This window comes from Pituophis catenifer, unplaced genomic scaffold, assembly GCF_029215685.1.
Source record: "Pituophis catenifer annectens isolate HBS135680 unplaced genomic scaffold, rPitCat1.0.hap2 SCAF_7, whole genome shotgun sequence".
Classification (NCBI taxonomy): Eukaryota; Metazoa; Chordata; class Lepidosauria; order Squamata; family Colubridae; genus Pituophis; species Pituophis catenifer.
In genome coordinates, this window is record NW_027256887.1 from 89,008,404 (window position 1) to 89,030,827 (window position 22,424).

Below are 22,424 nucleotides of genomic sequence, written 5' to 3' on the forward strand. Positions count from 1 at the left end.
TTTAAAAGCAGGGGTCTCCAACCTTGGCCACTTGAAGACTTGTCCACAAGTCTTCAAGTGGCCGAAGTTGGAGACCCCTGCTTTAAAACATCTTTTAAAATGTTTTTGAATCTTTTAAAAAAGTCGGGAGAATTGCTGCCTCCCCGACTCCAGAATGACACAAAAATCCTGCTTTACACAACAGCCCACAACAGGTTGGTGGGAACACATCTGGAAGGCAGGCCTCGGCTTATAACAGTTTGTTTCATAACCCGTTCCAAGTTACAAGGGGACTGGAAAAACGCTGACTTAGGACCGTTTTTCACGCTTACGGCCAATGCAGCGACTGACTCGTATTTATGACAGTTGCAGCGTCCCGAGGGGGTGGGAAGCTGGATTCACTTAACAACCAGATTACTAATTTATCATCTGTGGCGATCACTTTTATTAGTGCCCTTGTAACTGCGAACGGTCGTAAGCCGAGGACTGCCTGCAACGAGAAATTACGTTTTTTTGATCAGTAACTCTTGCTATTTTATTTTATTTTATTTTATTTTTTAAATCCCTTGGCAGACCCATCCATATAACGATGCCTTGTTTCCCCACTGAATGTTGCGTGGCGATTAGCAATGGAAAAGCAATCAGCAACATCTGCAGCGAGGAGATCCGCTGTCTGTGCAAGAAAGTTGTGCTTTGAAACCGTCCACGGGCACCCCCAAAATGTCCTCCCCCACCCCCATTTTGCAATAAAGGTTCCCCTCCCAAAAGGGTACCTCCCAAAAAGGTAACCCAGTTTGATCTCGGGAATCGCCTTCGTGGACGAAAATGCCCAAAAGATACAGCTGCTTCTTCAAAGAAATGAAACGCCTGTATCAAATGCTTCCCATCCCTTCGATTTTCGTTCTTTTATGTGGTTGTTTTATATTGACCGAATGCTTGTGTTTTTTTTTTCCCACTCTTGCAGCGTCTGAGAAATTTAAAATATTTCACGGTGACCGTTGATGTCTATTTATTTACCTTCTCATGGACTTCTGGTTGTTTTTTTGTTTTGTTTTTTAGGATTGCGGCTCCCAATTTTGCTTGTGGTTAGCAAACTTGAGAGGTTGCAGAGTTTCAAGTTACTAATTTGAAATTTGATAAGTTTCGAATGATTTAACAACAGTTCATTTAGTGACCGTCCAAAGCTACAACCGCACTGAAAATAGTGACCTACCACCATTTTTCACACTTATGACCACTGCGGCAGTGGTGAAATCCAATTTTTTTTACTACCAGTTCTGTTGGTGTGGCTTGGTGGGTGTGGCATGGCTTAGTGGGCGTCGTTTGGTGGGCGTGGCAGGGGAAGGATATTGCAAAATCCCCATTCCCATCCCCACTCCAGGGAAAGGATACTGCAAAATCCCCATTCCCACCCCACTCCAGGGGAAGGATACTGCAAAATCCCCATTCCCACCCCACTCTGGAGCCAGCCAGAGGTGGTATTTGCCAGTTCTCCGAACTGCTCAAAATTTCCGCTACCGGTTCTCCAGAACCGGTCAGAACCGGTTGGATTTCACCCCTGCACTGCAGCATCCCCATGATCCTGTTATCCAAAAAGCTTGGCAACTGACTCGCATTTATGACGATTCGCCATGTCCCGAGGTCACGTGATCCCCGTTTTTTTGTTTTTGTTTTTTAATGAAATTTGTATACCGCCCTACTCCCGAAGGACTCAGGGCTGTGAACAGGCACAGGATAAAATACAGAAACACAAAAGTTAGAAACAATTTAAAACCAAATTAAATAATTTAGCCCACGATAATTAAAATCCCAATAATTTAAAACAAATTAAAATTTCAGTTTAAAAAATTTAAAAGAAAGGGGAGAAAAATTTGGGACCTTCTGGCAAAGCTAACGGAGAAGCCAGATTCACTTAACAACCAGGTCGTTCATTTAACGACTGCAGTGATTCCCTTAACGACTGTGGCAAGGAAGGTCGTAAAATGGGACAAAGCGCACTTCACAAATGTCTCGCTGAGCAAGATAAATTTTGGGCTCTATTGTGGCCATCGGTGGAGGGCTACCTATACATATAAGTTAGAATGTTTTTGTTACGGTCTGAATTATTGAATCAGTTAGCACCAGTTGGCTGAAGTGGTGTTGACAGCGCTTAAAGTGCCCATAGCCAGAATATCTGAACAAAGCTGGAAGGGTCCTTGGAGGTCTTCTAGTCCAGCCCACGCTCAAGCAGGAGATCGTAGACCAGTGTTTCTCAACCTTGGACGCTTGAAGATGGGTGGACTTCAACTCCCAGAATCCCCCAGCCAGCGCTGCTGGCTGGGGGATTCTGGGAGTTGAAGTCCACCCATCTTCAAGCGTCCAAGGTTGAGAAACACTGTCCTAGACCATTTCAGACAAGTGACTGTCCAGCCTCTTCTTGAAACCCTCCTCCTTCTGGCTGGTCCAGGGCCCGCTCTCTCCCCTTCCTCTCCCCCTGTGTCCCAGTCCTTGCTGACTCTTTGGTAGGAAGGAGTATTTTCACCACCTTGGAGGCGGGGGTGAAGGGCTCCAGGTCCCCCAGAATCAGGGCCTTCTGTAGGGTTTCTCGGTGCGTCTGGCTCAGCCTGGGGGTATCGTGGTGGATTCGGATCCATGGAGTTCCTGGAAGGAAAAGGGAGAGAGAGAGAGAGCAATGAATCCCATTTCCTTCTGGCACTGATGATGCTATCTCCTTGGGTCACGAAACGTCTGGAAGAAAATTCAGAGAGGACCAAGGAGCCCACAGTCCTCCTTCTCCTCCTCCCACCCCCTTCAGGCACTGATGATGCTATGTGGTTGGGTCACGAAACGTCTGGAAGAAAATTCAGAGAGGACCAAGGAGCCCACAGTCCTCCTTCTCCTCCTCCCACCCCCTTCAGGCACTGATGATGCTATGTGGTTGGGTCACGAAACGTCTGGAAGAAAATTCAGAGAGGACCAAGGAGCCCACAGTCCTCCTTCTCCTCCTCCCACCCCCTTCAGGCACTGATGATGCTATCTCCTTGGGTCACGAAACGTCTGGAAGAAAATTCAGAGAGCACCAAGGAGCCCACAGTCCTCCTTCTCCTCCTCCCACCCCCTTCAGGCACTGATGATGCTCTCTAGTTGGGTCACGAAACGTCTGGAAGAAAATTCAGAGAGGACCAAGGAGCCCACAGTCCTCCTTCTCCTCCTCCCACCCCCTTCAGGCACTGATGATGCTATGTGGTTGGGTCACGAAACGTCTGGAAGAAAATTCAGAGAGGACCAAGGAGCCCACAGTCCTCCTTCTCCTCCTCCCACCCCCTTCAGGCACTGATGATGCTATCTAGTTGGGTCACGAAACGTCTGTGAAACAACAAACCTTCCCATAGACCCCCAAGGATTCCCTAGTTTTCCCCCCTCCTCTTCCTCTCCCTGCCCCTCCCCTCCTCTGGCTTGGGGGAGGGGACTGCACCTTCAGCTACCTGGGCCCCCTTTCTGATTGGTCGAACGCCTCCCTGGCATTGCCCACCACCCTCTGGGCACCGTGGGATCCGCAGCCATTATTACCTTTGGCCACTCGCTTCCCCGTGGAGACCAGCAGCTCTGCGCCCACCCGGGGGTTGACCCTCTGCCCCTCCTGGGTCCGCCCAGCTCCCAAGCCATGCAGCACCTGCGCGATGGGCAGAGCCTGGATCTGCTGCACGGTCCCTGCAGGAAGAGAAGACGGGCAGACTGGGTGCCCCCTCCACTCTGGGAGGGGGAGAGACAACACCCCCCCCTCCAGTCCCTGAAAGAGACTCCGTATTTTGCACAGCTCCTGTTTCCTTCAGAGCATCTTCGGATGGAGAACATCTGGGCCTATTATGTCCCCTGTTGTTATGGACTCTTTCTTTCTTTCCTTTCACTCCTTCCTTTCTCTCTCCTTCCTTCCTTCTTTTTTTCTTCCTTCCTTCCTTATCTATCTATCTATCTATCTATCTATCTATCTATCTATCTATCTATCTTTCATCTATTTATCTCCTTCCTTCCTCTCTCCTTCCTTCCTTCTTTTTTCTTCCTTCCTTATCTACTGTATCTATCTATCTATCTATCTATCTATCTATCTATCTATCTATCTATCTATCTATCTATCTATCTATCTCATCTATTTATCTCCTTCCTTCTTTCCTTTCTCTCCTTCCTTCCTTATTTTTCTTCCTTCCTTATCTATCTATCTATCTATCTATCTATCTATCTATCTATCTATCTATCATCTATTTATCTCCTTCCTTCCTTTCTCTCCTTCCTTCCTTCTTTTTTTCTTCCTTCCCTATCTATCTATCTATCTATCTATCTATCTATCTATCTTTCATCTATTTATCTCCTTCCTTCCTCCTTCCTTCCTTCTTTTTTCTTCCTTCCTTATCTACTGTATCTATCTATCTATCTATCTATCTATCTATCTATCTATCTATCTATCTATCTATCTCATCTATTTATCTCCTTCCTTCTTTCCTTTCTCTCCTTCCTTCTTTTTTCTTCCTTCCCTATCTATCTATCTATCTATCTATCTATCTATCTATCTATCATCTATTTATCTCCTTCCTTCCTTTCTCTCTCCTTCCTTCCTTCTTTTTTCTTCCTTCCCTATCTATCTATCTATCTATCTATCTATCTATCTATCTATCCATCTCCTTCCTTCCTTCCTTTCTATCTCCTTCCTTCCTTCTTTTTTCTTCCTTCCCTATCTATCTATCATCTATTTATCTCCTGCCTTCCTTCCTTCCTTTCTCTCTCCTTCCTTCCTTCTTTTTTCTTATCTATCTATCTATCTATCTATCTATCTATCTATCTATCTATCTATCATCTATTTATCTCCTTCCTTCCTTCCTTCCTTTCTCTCTCCTTCCTTCTTTCCTATCTATCTATCTATCTATCTATCTATCTATCTATCTATCTATCTATCTATCTATCATCTATTTATCTCCTTCCTTCCTTCCTTCCTTCCTTCCTTCCTTCCTTCCTTCCTTCCTTCCTTCCCCTTTATTGCTGTATAAGTATCTCAAGGCAGCAGACATATCTAAGATTACTTTCTCCTCCTATTTCCCCCCCCACACACACAAACCCAACAACCCTGTGAGGTGAGTTGGGCTGAGGCAGAACGACTGGCCCAGTCAGCTGGCTTTCATTCCTAAGGTGGGACTAGAACTCACCGTCTCCTGGTGATCTTCTGACAGGTGAGGTCCATGGGGAAGCCAGATTCACTTAACAACCAGGTCACTTATCAAATAACTGCAGTGATTCGCTTAACAACTGTGTCAAGAGAGGTCGTAAAACGGAGGAAAACTCACTTATCAACTGTCTTGCTTAGCAAGGGAATTTGGGGGCTCCATTTTGGTCGTAAGCCAAGGACTACCTGCACCTGCAGCCCTGCCCAGGAGCCTCTGCAGGAAAGGGCCGGAAGGAGGGGGGGAAGGAGAGAGATTTGCAGCACCCCCCCGCCCACTCCATACCTTCTTCTGGAGCCCGCAACTCCTCCTGGGTGCCAGCCTGTTTCAGCACTGCCAAGCGCTGCTCCTCCGTCCCTTCGCACAGCAGGCGGGACGCCTCGGCCTCCACCCCTTGAGCCCGCAGCATGGCCTGGAAAGTGCGCAGGGCAGCGCCGTTGCTCAGGACTTGGCCGATCTGGGTGGCCCCTGCGGGCACGGAGTCGGCGCGCCCGCTCTGCCACAGCAAGATGCCCCCTGGAGTGAGAGAGAGAGAGAGAAGCCAGTCAGTTGGCCTGGTCCACTGAGCCCAGAGGGAGCATTTAGAAAGGGGAGGGGGCTCAGCCATGCAGGGACTGGGGGAGCGTAGATGGTAGATTGCAAGGGTCAAGAGGGGCCCTTGAGGTCATTTAGCCCAACCCTCTTTTCCAGGTAGGTACCGTATTTTTTGGAGTACAAGACGCACTTTCCCCCCCCCCCCTAAAAGAGGGTGGAAATGTTAGTGCGTCTTATACACCGAATACAGCCGTCCCGAAGCCCTGTCCCGTTCATCCCATTTTTGCAAAAAATGGGCCGGTTTTTGCAAAAATGGAGCACATAGAGAGTTTGGGAGGCCTGCAGAGTGCTCCTGGGGACCGGGGAGGGCAAACACTATTTTTTCCTTACTTACCTCTTCGAAATCTTGGTGTGTCTTAGACACCGGTGCGTCTTTTAGTCCAAAAAATACAGTACTTATTCAATTATCCCCACAGTCAAGGATCTGCTTGGACATACCGCCGCCAGTTTGGACTGGGAAGGAGTTTCACCGCTCCTGGAGTGTGTTTTTTTTCACCCTCTCGGAAAAGTAAGTAATACGGTAGGCCTTGATGTCATGTGTGTTGGTAGGCAAAGGAGGAACGCAATCTTAAGGTCTATTTGCCAGTCCGTCTGCTTATCTCGGAGTTCTGCTGCGAAGGGCTGCAGAGGCATCCATAGAGGTAGGGATGGAGGTAGGGAGGTAGGGCGGTAGGGGGTTAGGGGGTCATATATATCACAATGTCACTGCAGAAATGTTTCCACGGGGCTTATCCCCTCCTGGTGGCTTGTATGCAAATTGTAGAGCTGGAGGAAGAGGAGGAGGAAGAGGAGGAGGAAAAGAGAAGATGGAGAAAGGGACGATGGAGAAGGAGGAGAAGGAATGAAGGGGAGAAAAAAGGAAGGAGAAGAGAGATGCGAGAAGGAGAAGGAGGAGAAGGAACAGGAGAAGAAGATGGAGATGGAGGAGGAGGAGGAGGAAAAGCAGAGAAGATGGAGAAAGGGACAATAGAGAAGGAGGAGAGGGAATGAAGGAGAGAAAACAGGAAGGAGAAGAGAGATGAGAGAAGGAGAAGGAGAAGGAGGAGAAGGAACAGGAGAAGAAGATGGAGATGGAGGAGGAGGAGGAGGAAAAGCAGAGAAGATGGAGAAAGGGACAATAGAGAAGGAGGAGAGGGAATGAAGGAGAGAAAACAGGAAGGAGAAGAGAGATGAGAGAAGGAGAAGGAGAAGGAGGAGAAGGAACAGGAGAAGAAGATGGAGATGGAGGAAGAGGAGGAGGAAAAACAGAGAAGATGGAGAAAGGGACAATAGAGAAGGAGGAGAGGGAATGAAGGAGAGAAAAAAGGAAGGGGAAGGAGAAAGGAAAAAGAGATGGAGGAGGAGGAGGAGGAGGAGGAGAAGAAGAAGGAGAAGAAGGAAAAGATGGAGAAGGAGAAAAGAGAAATGATAGTAGTGGTGATAGAGAAGGTAAAGGAGGAGAAAGCATACATTAAAAAAGAGAGAGAGAGCTTCCTTTCCTACACACTGCCACATCCTACACGTCTGGCAGGCACCACACTGGGGAAAGCTGGTGTACAGGTTTGTTTTTTTTTTTTTTTTTTTTAATTTGATTTATATGCCGCCCTTCTCCGGAGACTCAGGGCGGCTTACAATGCTTTAAGCAATAGCCTTCATTCTTTTGTATATTTTATACAAAGTCGGCTTATTGCCCCCACAAACTGGGTCCTCATTTCACCTACCTTAGAAAGGATGGAAGGCTGAGTCAACCTTGAGCCTTGGAGAGATTCGAACCAGCAGAAATTGCAGGCAGCTGTGTTAATAACAGGGTGCACTAAACCCTTGTACTATCAAGGCTCTTGATTCCACAGAAGGTTTCCACAGAATTCATTCCCAGGATGGGATCTGCTTTGTCCCCAGAATGCTGATTGGTTCAATTGGCCACATAATAGAAGGACTCTTTCTTGACACCTCCATGCATGGGGTGGAGAATGAGGAAGGTGACCTCGACAGAGACAGGCCAGTTCTGCTTCCAAGGAGAACGATGTGGCTTAAATCGGAAGTGGTCAGATAGACACCTCCCTAACTCAAGGAGGGGAAGAGGAACATCACAATCCAACTTGCGAGAGGTTGTTCGCTCAGCCATCTCCGTCGAAGTAGACTTTGCCTTCTTGGGAAGTTGATTTCGTGCTCTGATCTACCTGGTGGGGCTGACCTCCCCACCCAAAACCTTCCTCACCTGCCTTCCGTACATGCTTGAGGTGCACCATCAAGGTGCCATCACTGAGACGCACCTAGTGTGGTGACCAGCTCACGGAGGTCCCCGGGGCCACCTCCTTCCAGGCACTGCAAGGCTTCGAGGACTTCCAAGGAGTTGCCCACCCGGACACCCACCGGCTCATCCATCCTGCTCAGAATTGCCGCTGTTTTTGTCCCGAGCTGGTTTCCGACGGACACCTGGGGAAGATGGAGAGAACAGGCGGGAAAAGGTGAGAGTTCTCCACCCTTAGTTGGGGGAAGTAGTCCCAGATCTTTATGGAAGCTTCTGCAAGAAGGTAAATGAGTGGACCTTCTAGATGGCCCTCTTGCTTTGTACATCTTCTAAACTTCTTCTGATCTGCAGATTGGACTCAACCGTTCGGGTGGCCTGAGTTAAGAGGTGTCCAAAATCATGAGGGAATTTTTGGGTTCCTTCTTCATCCTACATCCCTTCAGACAACCTTCAGATCTCCTGCTTGGGTGAGTGGGGAGATTGGACTGGAGGACCTCCAGGGTCCCTTCCAATTCTATTATTCTTTCTATGATCACGTGTATCGGTCCCATCAAGCCCAAAGAAAAGTCCAGGATGGTATAGGATCTCCTGCCATGGGCAGAGGGTTGGACTAGAAGACCTCCAAGGTCCCTTCCAACCCTATTATTCTATGTTCTAACCTAGATTTCCCTAGCTGCCTTGGTTGGCTAAGGGTGCTGAAATCTAACTCATCTGCAGGATTACAAGTTGGAGGCGGCTAAAAATCTAGCATTGGAGGAGAGCCATGTATCTGGTTTGACATCATCAGTCTACCTCCATCATTTCTCAAGAGTTCCACAACTGTTCAGGAGAACATCTAAGGCAGAGGTCTTCAAACTTGGCAGCTTTAAGACTTGTGGACTTCAACTCCCAGAATTCTCCAGCTGTGCTGGCTGGAGAATTCTGGGAGTTGAAGTCCACAAGTCTTAAAGCTGCCAAGTTTGAAGACCTCTGATCTAAGGACAGAATCAGAAGGGACCTCGGAGGTCTTCTAGTCTTTTAGTCAGAAGATGTGGGCTCTCCATCCCTGAAGGCTTTCAAAAAGAGACTGGACAATCATTTGTCTGAAATGATATAGGCTCTCCTGTTTGAGCAGGGGGTTGGACTAGAAGACCTCCGAGGTCCCTTCCAATTCTATTATTACTCTATGTTCTACATCCCCTGCTCGAGCAGGAGGCCCTCTACCATTTCAGCAAAATGGTTGTCCAGTCTGGATTTTCTGGTTTTTCTTTGAAGACGTTTCGCTTCACATCCAAGAAACTTCTTCAGCTCTGACCTGGATGACTGAGAATCTCCATATTTGTCTTTTTTTGAAAGTCTCTAGTGATGGAGCACCCACAAAAACATCAGAGGGGACGATGTCACCAGCTGCTTCTCCAGACTTCTTGTTCTGAGCCAGCTCCCCAAACACGACAAACCCTCTGAAGTCAACTCAAAAGGTTCCTGATGTCAGCGTTTCGATGCTGGCATAGAGAGCAGAGAGAGAGAGAGATAAGCTCTGAACTTCTGCCTGCTAAATCCCTTTGAAGTCGGGTTGTCTTGGAAATGAGGAGGGGGGGAGAGATTCCTGGGAAATGACGAGACAAGGAGTCTGAAGAATGACTTGGAAGATAGCCAATGAGAAGCAAATATTTGGAGATCGGAAAGGGAGGGATTGGAGAGCAAAAGGTCAGTCTTGTCCGCATCGAGTCATGATCCGGTGGCTGTGCTCAATTAAAGAAAAGATTTCCTTAAAGATTGGCAGTTTGGAAATTCATTTATTTTGAGATAGCATCGAAGTCTGACACCTTTATTCGGAGCACCAGCAGCCCCGGCAAAAAGTTTCTTTCTCAAGCTAACAAGTCTGTCCATCCGGAAGATGGATAGTTGTCCGCCACATCTATTCATCTCCGGCCCCTGCCTTTTATCCCCAGAGCCAGGGTGGGGCTTCCCTAGCAGCGGTGGCTCTTCCGTCCCGAGGACCGGCCCATAGATTTCCACTGCTCTCCTCTCCTCTGCCTTCTGAGCATCAAGCACTGGACCCAGCTGCTCCTCCTCTTCCTCATCAGCCACCTCCAGACCTGGGGGCTGTTGACTCTCCATCTGAGGGCTGATGGACGGCCCAGGCTCCTCCTCTGTCTCTCTCTCTCTCTCTGATAGGTCCATTCCCTCTTCCCCCTTGGAGCTCCCATGTTGCCTAGATGCGGACCCAGACTCCCTTGCCTCCTCCTCCTCCTCTGACTTGGCTGCTGGAGGAGCCGGCGGCCAACACGGCACTTCTGTCCCAAGGGGTTGAGCTTCATCCTTGCAAAGGTGGCTCCTCAGATGGAAGAGATGGTCTTCATCTCCAAGGACAACATTGGGGAGAAGGAAACCCATCCCTCTGTGATGCTAACCATCGCCATCATCCGACCCCCAACCCCCGAAAGACGCCGGATGGGGCAGCTTCGGTCTTACCAGGTTTTGAGCGAGCTGCTCAGCGCTCTCCAGAGTATGGTACAAGGCGGCACTGCCAAATTTGACATCCAGCACCAGAGCGGAAAGCTTCTCCACCACCTTCTTACTCAGGATGGAACCTAAGAGCCAAGAAAGGAGCCGCTGAGACCTGGTACACAAAACATAGAAAGCTGAAGACAGAAAATGACCTAGTGGCCCATCGAGTCTGCCCTTTATTTATTTTTTTAGTTTTGTTTTTAATTTATTTCTTATTTTTTAATTAACATTTTTATATTTTATTTTTATTTTTGGCAGATGATAGATATGAGACTGGTGCGGTGGCCTAGAGATGGAGCTCTCGCTTCACAATCAGGAGGCTGTGAGTTCGATCCTAGGTAGAGGCAGATATTTCTTTCTCTGGGCACAATGAGAATAGATCTGCTGAAAAGAAAACTCCTCATTGGTGACAGGAAGGGCATCCGGCCAATAAAACACCCAGCTCCATTCGGTTGCCCAGTCTCCACTCCGCAAGGGATTATGGGGTCGTTAAAAGAAAAAGAAGAAGATAGATCTGTGTTTATCCCAATTATGCTTAAACTCATTTCCTGGTGATTGACCCAAAATCTCCGCTGGAAGTCGGTTCCAAGCTCCCACTACTCTTTCTGTGAAGTACAAGTAGTTCTCAACTTACAACCACAATTGAGCCCAACATTTCTGTTGCTAAGTGAGACACGTGTTAAGTGAGCTTTGCCCCATTTTACGACTTTTTTTGCCCCGTTTGGCATGTAAATCACTGCAGTTGTTAACTTAGTAACCTGGTTGTTAAGCGAATCTGGCTTCCTCATGGAGTCGGCTTCTCGGAAGGTTACAAGTGGGGATCGTGTGACCACTCCCCCGGGACACAGCAACCCGTCAAAAATGTGAGCCAGTTGTCAAGCATCCAAATGTAAATCACGTGACCCTGGGGATACTGCACTTACGACCGTAATTGTAAAAAATGGTCATAAGTCACTTTTTCCAGTGCTGTTATAACTTTGAACTGTTACTAAGCGAACTGTTGTCAATTGAGGACTCTCTGTACAGGTAGTCCTCAACTTATGTCCACAGTTGAACCCAAACTGGCTCCAATTTATGACGGTTGTAGTATCCCGGGGTCACGCAATCCCCTTTTACGAACTTCTGACTAGCAAAGTCAATATGGGGAAGCCGGATTCACTGAACAACCTTGTTCCCAACTGAACTGCTATGAATCGCTTAGTGACGGTGGAAAGACAGGTCGTAAGATGGGACCAAGCCCACTTAAGAAACGTCTCACTTAGCAACAGAAATGCTGGGCTCAGTTGTGTTTGTATCTTTAAAATACTCTGACCAGGCTGTCCCGCAGACTAGAAAGGGCAACATTTTGATGCATCCGGGCTGAGAAATCATGGAATGATGGTATTATTAAATAGGCATAAAAATACTATGATCAGCAGTGAAATGATAAAATTAAACAATGGGTGATCAGATAATGAAAGAATACATTTTAATGTAAACATGTGTATTAATAGTAAAATCACACGGATTGGATGATTGAAAAGAACATGAATAGATGTACCGTATATGTTTAAATGATTGTGATGTGGTACATTGAAACACTGAATAATGAAAGAAGGAAGGATGAAACTTTAATATAAATAGATGTGAAGAGCTAAATAAGGGAACTATGAATAACAAAGCAGGTGAAAGATGGAAGATAGGAAAGAAACACCTTTGAATATTACGATGACATGGGGAAAAAAAGTTAGAATAGAGATAAAAATAAGAGCGGAATAATAGTATATATACTAGTATATATACTACCAGAAGAAAAAAAAGCCCAGAATCGAGTGGATGTGACTCCACTGAGCTAGGGCTATAGAAAAATCTTGGCTACGTAGGAAAAACCTGGCTAAAAAAAAAACACACGTAAAACCTACGAAAAGTAAGAAAATAGATATATATACTATATATATATAGCCAAGACACTTCCAATTTTACGCGGGAGAAAACCCGAATAACCAAAGACCTACATACAAACACCCACGAAAACCTCAGAAAACACACACACATATATATATTAATATAACAAGATATATGTAATAATAAGAGGGAGGTTTAGGAATTGAAGGGCAGTAGTATTAGGTATGTTTAAATAAATAAATATGTTTAAATAAAATGAAACAATGGAAACAAAATGTAATAACTATGAATGAATATTAGGTCTATTTGTATTAAAATGTTTGATAGGCATCACACTATTCATGTATTGATAGGTATAAATAATATAAAATAAAAAACTTGAAAGGGGGCGGAGAAATCCTGCCGGAATTCAGTGCCGGCTGTGAGTCCGTCCAGCGTTAGAGGACCTACTGATGATGAGGGGCAGACTGTCTACCGTGGCGGTGACATCTCTCAGGGCATAGAGGACTTTGTCGGCTGGGACCAGATGTTGGCTTTGCTCCACAATGCAGCAACCGACTTTCTCCAGGATCTCTTTCATCTGCGGGAGGAAAAAAGCCCATCGTTTGAGGTCCAAGAAGCAGGATTCTGGCCTGATTCTTCCTTCATTGCCCAGGTAAGACTTGAGTGAGGGAGAACCTCAGCCCAAGTTCTCACAATGCCCTAAACCACAAACACACCGGTCCCTTTTGGATCTAATCGAAGGAAACGCATAGGAGAAAATCTTTGTAGCTCAGGGTTGGACTGTAGGGTCCTTGGTGCTCTCTGAGCTTGGTGGTTTCCTTGCAGATGTTTTGTGACCCAAGTAGGGAACATCATCAGTGCTAGAAGGGAGGGGGATTGTGGAGGAGTGGGGAGGAGGTAGAGGAGGTAGAAGGGGAAGAGGAGGAGAAGGAGAAGGACTGTATGGTCATTGGTGATCTCTGAGTTTGGCTGCTTGCTTCAGATATTTCATGACCCAACTAGGGAACATCTTCAGTGTTAGTGGGTAGGGAGGGTGGTGGTGGTAGTGGTGGTGGAGGAGGAGGAGGAGGAAGAGGAGGAGGAGGAGGAGGAGGAGGACTGGGACACTGAGACACTGGGGTCCTTGGTTATTTTCTTGCAGACATTTCATAATCCAATTAGGGAAAACTAGGGATTTGCTCTCTGTACAAGTTGATTTGCCCTGTTAAGGAACTGCCAAGAAAACAGTAACACCCTCAGCCACAGTGACAGGACAAGCCCCACTCCCTTCTAACACTGATGCTTTTATCTAGTTGGGTCATGAAACACATCGGTCTCCTCACCTGCTCTGGGCTCTGGGAAACGCGGAAGCCTGGCACGGATTCCAACTTGTCCAGCGTGCCCCCAGTATGGCCCAGTCCCCGGCCACTGATCATGGGCACCTGGTCAGGAGAAAGAGGCACCAAGGGTTAACTGTGTTAGAAATTCTGTTTATATATAACACCACAGAACAAACAATGAGTACAGTCACCATGTGCTTTACTGCTTAACTACTTTCAACTGTAACGAGAAACAGGAAACTCTACTTAGAACAGAAGAGCATAGAGTATACTGTATACCCATGATGGCGAACCTATGGCACACCAGCCATGGCCCGTTGTTCTTCCAGGTTCTGGCATGCCGGCCAGCTGGTCTTTGTGGAGGAGGCAAAAAGGCCTCTGGGACCGGCTCGTAAGAAGAAGAAGGAGCATCATTCCCCGTTCCTGGGCAGAGGAAGTCCTCCCACCCAAGTCTCTGTGTGATCCAGTTGCTGACATTATTTTGTGCATTGGAGAAGCACTAAGAGAGGGGTTTAAGTTTCAGTGCTTGACCCAAATCCTAAATATCAGATTTTAAGAAAACTCCACCCATCCCCAATTCTGCAGCATTAATGTCCCTTCTTGGGGTAGTTTGGTAGTTTGAAGATGGGTGGACCTCAACTCCCATAATCCCCCAACCAGCAGATGTGAAGACGGGTGGATTTCAACTCCCATAATTCCATCCAACGATGATATGCTACCATTGTGTGTGGAGTTGCTACCATTGTGCTATCGTTGGATGGATCTGCTACCATCGTGGTTTGTGAACCAGAGTGAGTTTGTTATTCTAACCAACTACTGTTTGTTGGGTAAGAAGATATCTGTAACTACTGGACTGATTTAACTGGCAAAGACTTGGAATTTGTTTAAAGACTATGAGACTGTTTTTTTCACTATAAAGTAAACTTTTGATAAACCAGTTTGCACATCTCTGATTCATTGCTCTCAGCAACGTTTCTCTGTGCTCTACACTCTGCTGGTTGGTAACACAACAACAATATCCTTAACAGTCCTCATTAAAATACATTCATCATAAATCATAAGATACAACACTTAGTGATAGTCCTAAGATACTAAATAAGCAATCAACATAAATCATACTAGTAAATTAAATAAAACAATATAAATCATAAAAATACAAGCAACAAAGTTATGACTTTGTTGCTCGTATCTCTACGATTTATATCGTAAGTAGAAAAGGAGATAGGTAATAGGAAAGATGAGAAGAAATCCAGGGAACCTGGATTTGCAGAGTACCCGGCCCACATTCAAACGTTAAGAGAACCAGGATTCACAGCCAGCTGGCAGCAAAGCCAGATGTGAGCCATCAAGAGGGCATCTGGCTGTCCTGACATACCTTGCAGCCACAGGCCGCCAATGCGGGAGCCAGGGGCAGGCTGACTTTGTCTCCCACGCCCCCCGTGGAGTGCTTGTCCACCAGGAGCCCTCGCCACTGGGCCGGCCACTCCAAGGTGGTCCCCGAAGCAGCGATTTCCCGGGTCAGCACCAGCGTCTCGGACAGCTCCATGCCTCTCAAACGGATGGCCATCAGCATGGCCCCTGGAAGAAGACAGGAGAGGGGTGAGTGGGGGTCCCGGCTGGAAAAAGGAGAGGCCTCGTGGCTGCAAATCAAGATGGCTAAATCGTGGTTTAACTGTGGCTAAGCCCACTAAATGGGAAAGCGTTGTTTGTAAAATTAAAGTCCAATGACTTTGGACTTCTGGATAAAGGAAATGGTCTTGAGTTAAAAGATTTACTGGTCAGCTTCGGAAGGACAAATGTTCACAGAATTGGTTAAACATAGATGAGGTTTGGATGACTGTAATAAATCATGGAACCAGTTTACTGATAAGGGTATGTCTGTAAATCAATTCTTAGGTTTGGGGGTTTTTTTCTCTCAGTTTCCTTCCCCGTCTTAATCGTTTCGTTTATGCTTTTTCCTTGCGTGCATTTAATTTAATTAATTTTAGCAATGATTTAATACATTTCATTCTTTAATCAAAATGTTTAACTTAAAAATATTTCATTCTTTGTTAAAATGTTTAATTTAAAATATTTAATTATTTCACTTAAAATATTTAATTATTTGATTCAAAAACATTTAATTATTTCCTTCATTTGTTTAATTTGAAAACGTTTAAGTGTGTCCTTTAAAAATATTCAATGATTTCATTTAAAAATTCATTCTTTCATTTAAAGCATTTTTGTGTTTCATTTCAAAATATGTAACATTCTATTATAATTTTTTTTAATTATTTTATTTCAATTCTTTTAATTCTTTCTTTTAAAATATTCAATTACTTCATTTAAAAATATATAACTCTTTCAATTTATTTTTTAAAATTATTTAATTTTAAAGATATTGAATTGTGAAAAAAGAGAGAAGCCCTCATTTGCAAGCCACAGTTGTGTTATAATTTTTTAAATTATTTGATTTTTTTTTAAATTATTTCTCTTAAAATATTCAATTATTTCATTTAAAAATATTTAACTCCTTCAATTACATTTTTAAAAAATTATTTAATTTTAAAAATACTGAAGTTTGAAAAAAAAGAGCTCATTTGCAAACCACAGCTGTGTCAAAAAATTTTTAATCATTTGATTTAATTTTTAAAAAATATTTCTTTTAAAATATTCAATTATTTCATTTAAAAATATTTAACTCTTTCAATTGGATTTTTAAAAAAATATTGTTTAATTTTAAAGATATTGATTTTTTTTTAAAGCCCTCCAGTGGTGGGATTCAAATTTTTTTACTACTGGTCCTGTGGGCGTGGCTTGGTGGGTGTGGCAGGGGAAGGTTATTGCAAAATCCCCATTTCCTCCCGATCAGCTGGGACTCAGGAGGCAGAGAATAGATGGGGGCGGGGCCAGACAGAGGTGGTATTTACCGGTTCTCCAAACTACTCAAAATTTCTGCTACCGGTTCTCCAGAACTGGTCAGAACCTGCTGAAACCCACCTCTCAAGCCCTCGTTTGCAAACCATGGTTCTGGTGAGTCCAAAGGGATTGATGGCCGAAGAGTCTGAGCTGTAGGGCAGCCCCCAGGCCCTCCCGGCGCCCATGCCAGCCCCTCTCCAACTCCTCTGCCAGGCTCACCAATTTGCCCCTCCCGTGACCTGCCGCTGCCGAGAGTTTGCACGAAGTAGCGGATTTCCTCCGGTTGAAGCGTCTCACCATCTCGTTTCTTCCGAATAATTCCCGGGATGCTGATTTGACTGCCTTCCTCGGGGGCCGTGGGGCTGGGCCCTGCCAAGGCAAAGCAGGGGCCACGGTGAAGATGGGGAGGGGGCAACGATTTGGCAGGAAAAGGGCTCTTCCCTTCCTTGCCCCCCCCTCTTTAGAAAGCGTCACGATCCCACATGCTTAGCAGAGGGGAAACTGCACTCTGCACATGGGCAGAGCAGCTGCGGCCAAGCAATCCTAAAATATCTTATTCCATCTCCCCCTGTGTGCCTTGGCTTGAATTGACCAAGACCCCTCCTTCCAAGACTCCAAATATGCAAATAGCCACATCTCTTCCCATGGAGATCATCACTTTGCTAACTATGCATCCCCTCCTTGAAAATTGAGGAGTGGGGAATTACCTGGATGGCTCGGATCTCTTTGGGAAGACATCACCTGCGGAAGGAACAACAATGCAATCAGTGCTATTCTGCTCACACTTACATACACCGGGTGGTAGGAGCCTTTACAAAGGCTTCCAAACCTGAATTAGCATCCCTTGGTGCTGGGACCAGCTCAGTCCCAATGAGTTCCACAGGCTACTCCCAAGAAGCCTGGAGACTAAAACATACGAAGAATGGCTGCAAGTTTTGGGTTTGGCCAATCTAGAGAAAAGACGGACTAAAGGGGGAAACATAACAGCAGCATTCCAATATTTGAGGGGCTGCCCCAAAGAAGAGGGGGTCAAATTATTTTCCAAAGCTCCTGAAGGCAGGAGGAGAAGCAACAGATGGGAACTAACCAAGGAGAGAAGCAACGTGGAATTAAGGAGAAACTTCCTAACAGTGAGGACAATTAATCCAGTGGAACTCCTTGCCTCCAGAAGTTGTGGGTGCTTCATCACTGGAAGTTTTTAAAGAAGAAAACTGGACAGTCACTTGTCTGAAATGGCAGAGGGTTTCCGGCCTTAGCAGAGGGGGACTGGATTAGAAGACCTCCAATGTAGCTGTTGTGCACCTCTGCCACAAATCCCACCTTAACATCTGGAATGTCAAAAAACCCCCACAAAAAATGCCAGAACTAATTTTGAGGCATCCAAAGGGCTCCAGGTTGGAGAAGGAGAACTGCTGAACCCAACCAGGCATCTCTGGGGCCCATCAATGCAACCCCAATATTTCCCAGCCAATGGAAGGGGCCTAGGGCACCCTGGAGAGTCTTCTCAGCATCTACAAAAAGCCTCGTAATCTCGTATGGGGTAATCCTCAACTTACAACCATTGCTTTAGAACAGGGGTCTGCAACCTTCAACACTCAAAGAACCATTTGGACACATTTCCCACAGAAAAGAAAACACCGGGAGCCACAAAACTCTTCCCGTGCCTGACTGTTTCTTGAGCGGCCACAAAATTAGCAGATGTAGTTGAATTAAGTGTTCTGTTTTCTTCTGAAACTTTTATTTTCTTGGATTTATTCATGGTTGGGGATTGAAAAGCTCAATAAATTGCGTGCCGGCGGTGTTGCACATTGGCAGTTGTGACACATATTTTGAATGACAGGGAGCCGCAGCAAAGGAGTGAAAGAGCCACATGCAGCTCCAGAGCCGCAGGTTGCTGACTCCTGGTTTAGCAAGAGTTTCAAGTTACAACGGGGGCTGAGAAAAGTGATTTACAACCGGGGTTCCTACTTATGACTCTTCTCAGCATCTATACATTGAGAAGGCCTCTTAAGGTTTTACAGGACCATTAGTTCAGCAGCAGTTTGAAGGTATGACGGGGCTGAGGAAAATGACTTGCAACCTGTCCTCGCACTTATGTCCATTACAACTTTCCCACGGTTACACGATCAAAATTTGGCAACTGGCATTTATTTGATGGTCTCTGCCTCCTGGGGGTCACATGATCACCATTTACGAACTTTCTGACCGGCTTCTGATAACCAAAGTCAATGGGGAAAACCAGATTTGCTTAAGGACCGCACAATTCATTTAAGAATTGCAGTGATTTGATTAACGACCGTGGCCAAAAAAGGTTATACAATCACTGGCCAATCAAACTCATCAAATTCTGGTAAGAGTCTCACCTTGCTATTCTGAATATTCAGGGAGTTGCTGGCGAGGTTGTAAATCGAAGGGAAGGTTTTTGAGCTCCTGTTGGGAGGGTCAGAAAGTTTAAGATTTTTGGAGAAAAAGGCTTAATAAAATGTTCAGTATAACTAAACAGAAGAATGGAATTCACCTGAGCTTGATTTGCTGCACATAATTGAACCAAAAATTTAGTTAATATTACAAATTGCAGAATCTTTCTGTGACATTAATGGCATTAGGTTTATCCAATCCAGGCAACTCAAGATTTTGAATTGTGAGCCTCCCAGAGTCGTTTGCTGAGATGTGCAGCTATAGAAATAGAAAGAGAGAAAGAAAGAAAGAAAGAAAGAAAGAGAGAGAGAGAGAGAGAGAGAGAGAGAGAGAGAGAGAGAGAGAGAAAGAAAGAAGCAAGAGCAAAAGAATGAGAGAGAGAGAAAGGAAGGAAGGAAGGAGAATGAAAATGAATGAATGAATGAATGAATGAGAGAAAAAAAGAAAGAAAGAAAGAAAGAGGAAAGAGGCAGAGAGAGGGAGGGAGAAGGGAAGGAAAAAAGAAAGAAGGAAGGAAAGAAAGAAAGAAAACAAAAGAATAGAGAGAGAGAAAGGAAGGAAGGAAGAAGAATGGAAATGAATGAATGAATGAATGAATGAGAGAAAAAGAAAGAGAGAGAGAAAAAGGAGGGAGGCAGAGAGAGAGGGAGGGAGGAGGGAAGGAAAAAAGAAAGAAAGAAAACAAAAGAATGAGAGAGAGAGAAAGGAAGGAAGGAGAATGAAAATGAATGAATGAATGAATGAAAGAAAGAAAGAAAAGGGAGGGAGGGAGGCAGAGAGAGAGAGAGGGAAGGAAAAAAGAAAGAAGGAAGGAAAGAAAGAAAACAAGAGAGAAAGAGAAAGAAAGAAAGAAAGAAAGAAAGAAAGAAAGAAAGAAAGAAAGAAAGAAAGAAAGAAAGATCCTTTTTCACAGGGTTCAAAGTTATCCTGCTTGCAAATTTAACCCACTTCCTTTTTCCTGGTTCTGAAGCAGCTGCAGGAAAAGGGCTGGCCTGGATGGGAAATTAGTCATCTGTTTTTTGCTTTCTACCTATGCAAAGAGGAGCTTGAAGCCGATGACTAACAAATGTGCCAATGACTATTTGTGCCATTTTCTGGCAATGGCAAGGAAGGAAGGAAGGAAGGAAAGAAGGAAGGAAGGAAGGAAGGAAAGAAGGAAGGAAGGGGTCATCGTCCCCTTCTGAGATTCTGCCTCTTGTTTTGCTGACTTTCTCAGCTTGACCTCCAGCTCTGGAATGCAGGAGAAATGGACCTGGGGCTCTCTTACTAGGGCTCTCTTGCACAGATGCTGCCTAAGCTTAGAGGAGGGTGCAAAAAGGGGTTGGGAGAGAGACAGAGAGAGAGAAAGAAAAAGAAAGAGAAAGAGAGAGAGAAAGAGAAGAAAGAAAGAGAAAGAAAGAAAGGAAGGAAGGAAGGAAGGAAGGAAGGGGAAGGAAGGAAGGAAGGAAGGAAGGAAGGAAGGAAGGAAGGAAGGAAGGAAGGAAGGAAGGGTCCATCACAACAGGGGACACAAGGGGCTTAGATGTTTTCCATCACAAGGTGTTCTGAAACAAACAGGAGCTATGCAAAAGGGAGGGAGGGAGGAAAGAAAAGAAAGAAAGAAAGAAAGAAGGAAGGAAGGAAGGAAGGAAGGAAAGAAAGAAAGAAAGAAAGAAAGAAAGAAAGAAAGAAAGAAAGAAAGAAAGAAAGAAAGAAAGAAAGAAATTTTCTCACAGTCTTCAAAGTTCCCTGCTTGCAAGTTTAACCCAGTTTCTTTTTCCTTGTTCTGGGCTAGTCTCCTTCTATCTGTGAGAACAATTAGCCAGTGGAACCGCCTGCCTCCAGAAGTCGTGGGTACTCCAACATTGGAAGTTTTTAAGAAGAGACTGGGAAACCATTTGTCCAGAATGGTATAAGGTCTCTTGCTTGAGCAGGGGGTTGGACTGGAAGACCCCCAAGATCCCTTCCACTCTGTATTCTGACATGATAGCCGTCTTCCAGTATTTGAGGGGCTGCCCCATAGAAGAGTTGGGGGTCAACCTATTCCCCAAAGCACCCGAGGGCAGGACAAGGAACAACGGATGGAAACTCATCAAGGAGAGAAGAAACTAAGGGGAAACTTCCTGACAGTGAGAACAATTAACCAGGGGAACAGATTGCCACCAGAAATTGTGGGGGCTTCATCACTGGACGTTTTTAAGAAAAGCCGTTTGTTTGAAATGGTAGAGGGTCTTCTGCTGAAGTAGAGGGTTGGGCTAGAAGACCTCCAAGGTCCCTCCAACACTGTCATTCTGTATTTTTCCATCCCTTGGTGGTGCCCCCCCCCCCAAGAAGGGAAAGGCAAGGGACTGCTGGGAAGCTGCAGGAATGAGGAAGGAGCTGCGAACTCTTCCAGTCCAGAAAGAGAGAGAGAGAGAGAGAGAGAGAGAGAGAGAGAGAGAGAGAGAGAGAGAGAGAGAGAGGAGACAAGCAGGTGGGTGAAAGGAAGCTGAGGAGAGGAGACCCAGCCCTGACAGAAAAGAGGTGGCTGGCTTGTCACCGTCTCCAGGTAGCTTCCCTGAAGCACCTGCCCAAACACCTCCTCCCCCGTAGTTAGGTTGGCCACACCTGCAGAACTCACCTGCCAGCTCCAAAGTCCTCCCTGAGGTGGAGGAGTAAGCAGACGCCCGTCCGGAAGTCCCACCAGACACGTCCCGGTCCTCTTCAAGGGGCAGAGGAGGAGGAGGGTGTGAGGCTGGCCTTGGCAGAGGCCGAGGAAGAGATCAAGCGGGATCCAGGCACAGGAGAAGGAGGAGAGCAGGTGGCAGAGACCAGCAGCACCAGCTCTCCTTGGAGCAAAGCAGAAACGAAAGTTGGCCGGAGGGTTTTTTCCAGAGCCCAAGGCGGTGTCTGTATTTCTCCAAGCCAAGGAGGAGAAAATTCAGAAGTGCTTTTAAGGAGTTTTTTGGTTCCATCCACTTCCTTGCCAGCCTCCCCTCCCGGCCAGCTAGAGCAAAAGATTGCCTGGGGCCTTTGGCAAGAACTGGAAATGTTGCAACGAGGTTCCTGTCACATATTTCCTTGCGTCTGTTAATCTTTGACATGTTGGTGGTGCAAACATGCATTGGGGGTTTTAAAAAAAACTCGGTTTTTACCCATTGCTGTCCTGCTACAATCTCAGTGGTTTATAGAGCATGGAAGCTATCCAAGCAGGTTGGCATCAAGATTTGTGCATTGGGCAACTCACTTTTATTTATTTTTTTAAAAAAAGGGAAAAGCAAAAAAATATTGGACAAAAATACATACATGGCTGGAAAAAAAATGACCAAACAGCATATTGATTTGAAACCAGAGATATTCTTGTTGGGCGTTTTACTGGATAAGTATAATAAAGGGAATGCATATTTGATTTTACATGTAACTGGCTGCAGCTAGAATTGTATTTGCACAACAATGGAAAAG

At 45.5% G+C, this 22,424-nt stretch overlaps 2 protein-coding genes across 3 annotated transcripts in view; one reads left to right on the plus strand and one right to left on the minus strand.

The window, feature by feature from the left end:
• The window catches only part of LOC139319798 (T-cell surface glycoprotein YE1/48-like), a 6,370-nt gene extending 5,694 nt beyond the window's left edge, over positions 1 to 676 (plus strand). Inside the window, exon 6 of the mRNA XM_070947836.1 lies at positions 553 to 676. Within this exon, the coding sequence (XP_070803937.1) occupies positions 553 to 676 (124 nt within the window). The remainder of the gene's footprint in view (positions 1 to 552) is intronic.
• A 1,628-nt stretch (positions 677 to 2,304) lies between these two features.
• TYMP (thymidine phosphorylase) lies at positions 2,305 to 21,940 on the minus strand. 2 transcript variants are annotated; one of them, XM_070947829.1, is made up of 12 exons: positions 21,604 to 21,940; positions 18,950 to 19,016; positions 17,294 to 17,327; positions 16,806 to 16,955; positions 15,064 to 15,266; positions 13,692 to 13,790; positions 12,817 to 12,946; positions 10,447 to 10,565; positions 8,015 to 8,177; positions 5,454 to 5,684; positions 3,529 to 3,669; positions 2,305 to 2,619 (listed from the first exon to the last, which is right to left on the minus strand). In XM_070947829.1, exons 3-12 carry the CDS (start codon positions 17,322 to 17,324, stop codon positions 2,369 to 2,371), a joined length of 1,518 nt encoding a protein of 505 aa, XP_070803930.1. In that variant the 5' UTR covers positions 17,325 to 17,327; positions 18,950 to 19,016; positions 21,604 to 21,940; the 3' UTR covers positions 2,305 to 2,368. The 2 variants fall into 2 exon arrangements, with proteins under 2 accessions (XP_070803930.1, XP_070803931.1); XM_070947830.1 differs by lacking the exon at positions 18,950 to 19,016.
• Positions 21,941 to 22,424: the final 484 nt, after the last annotated feature.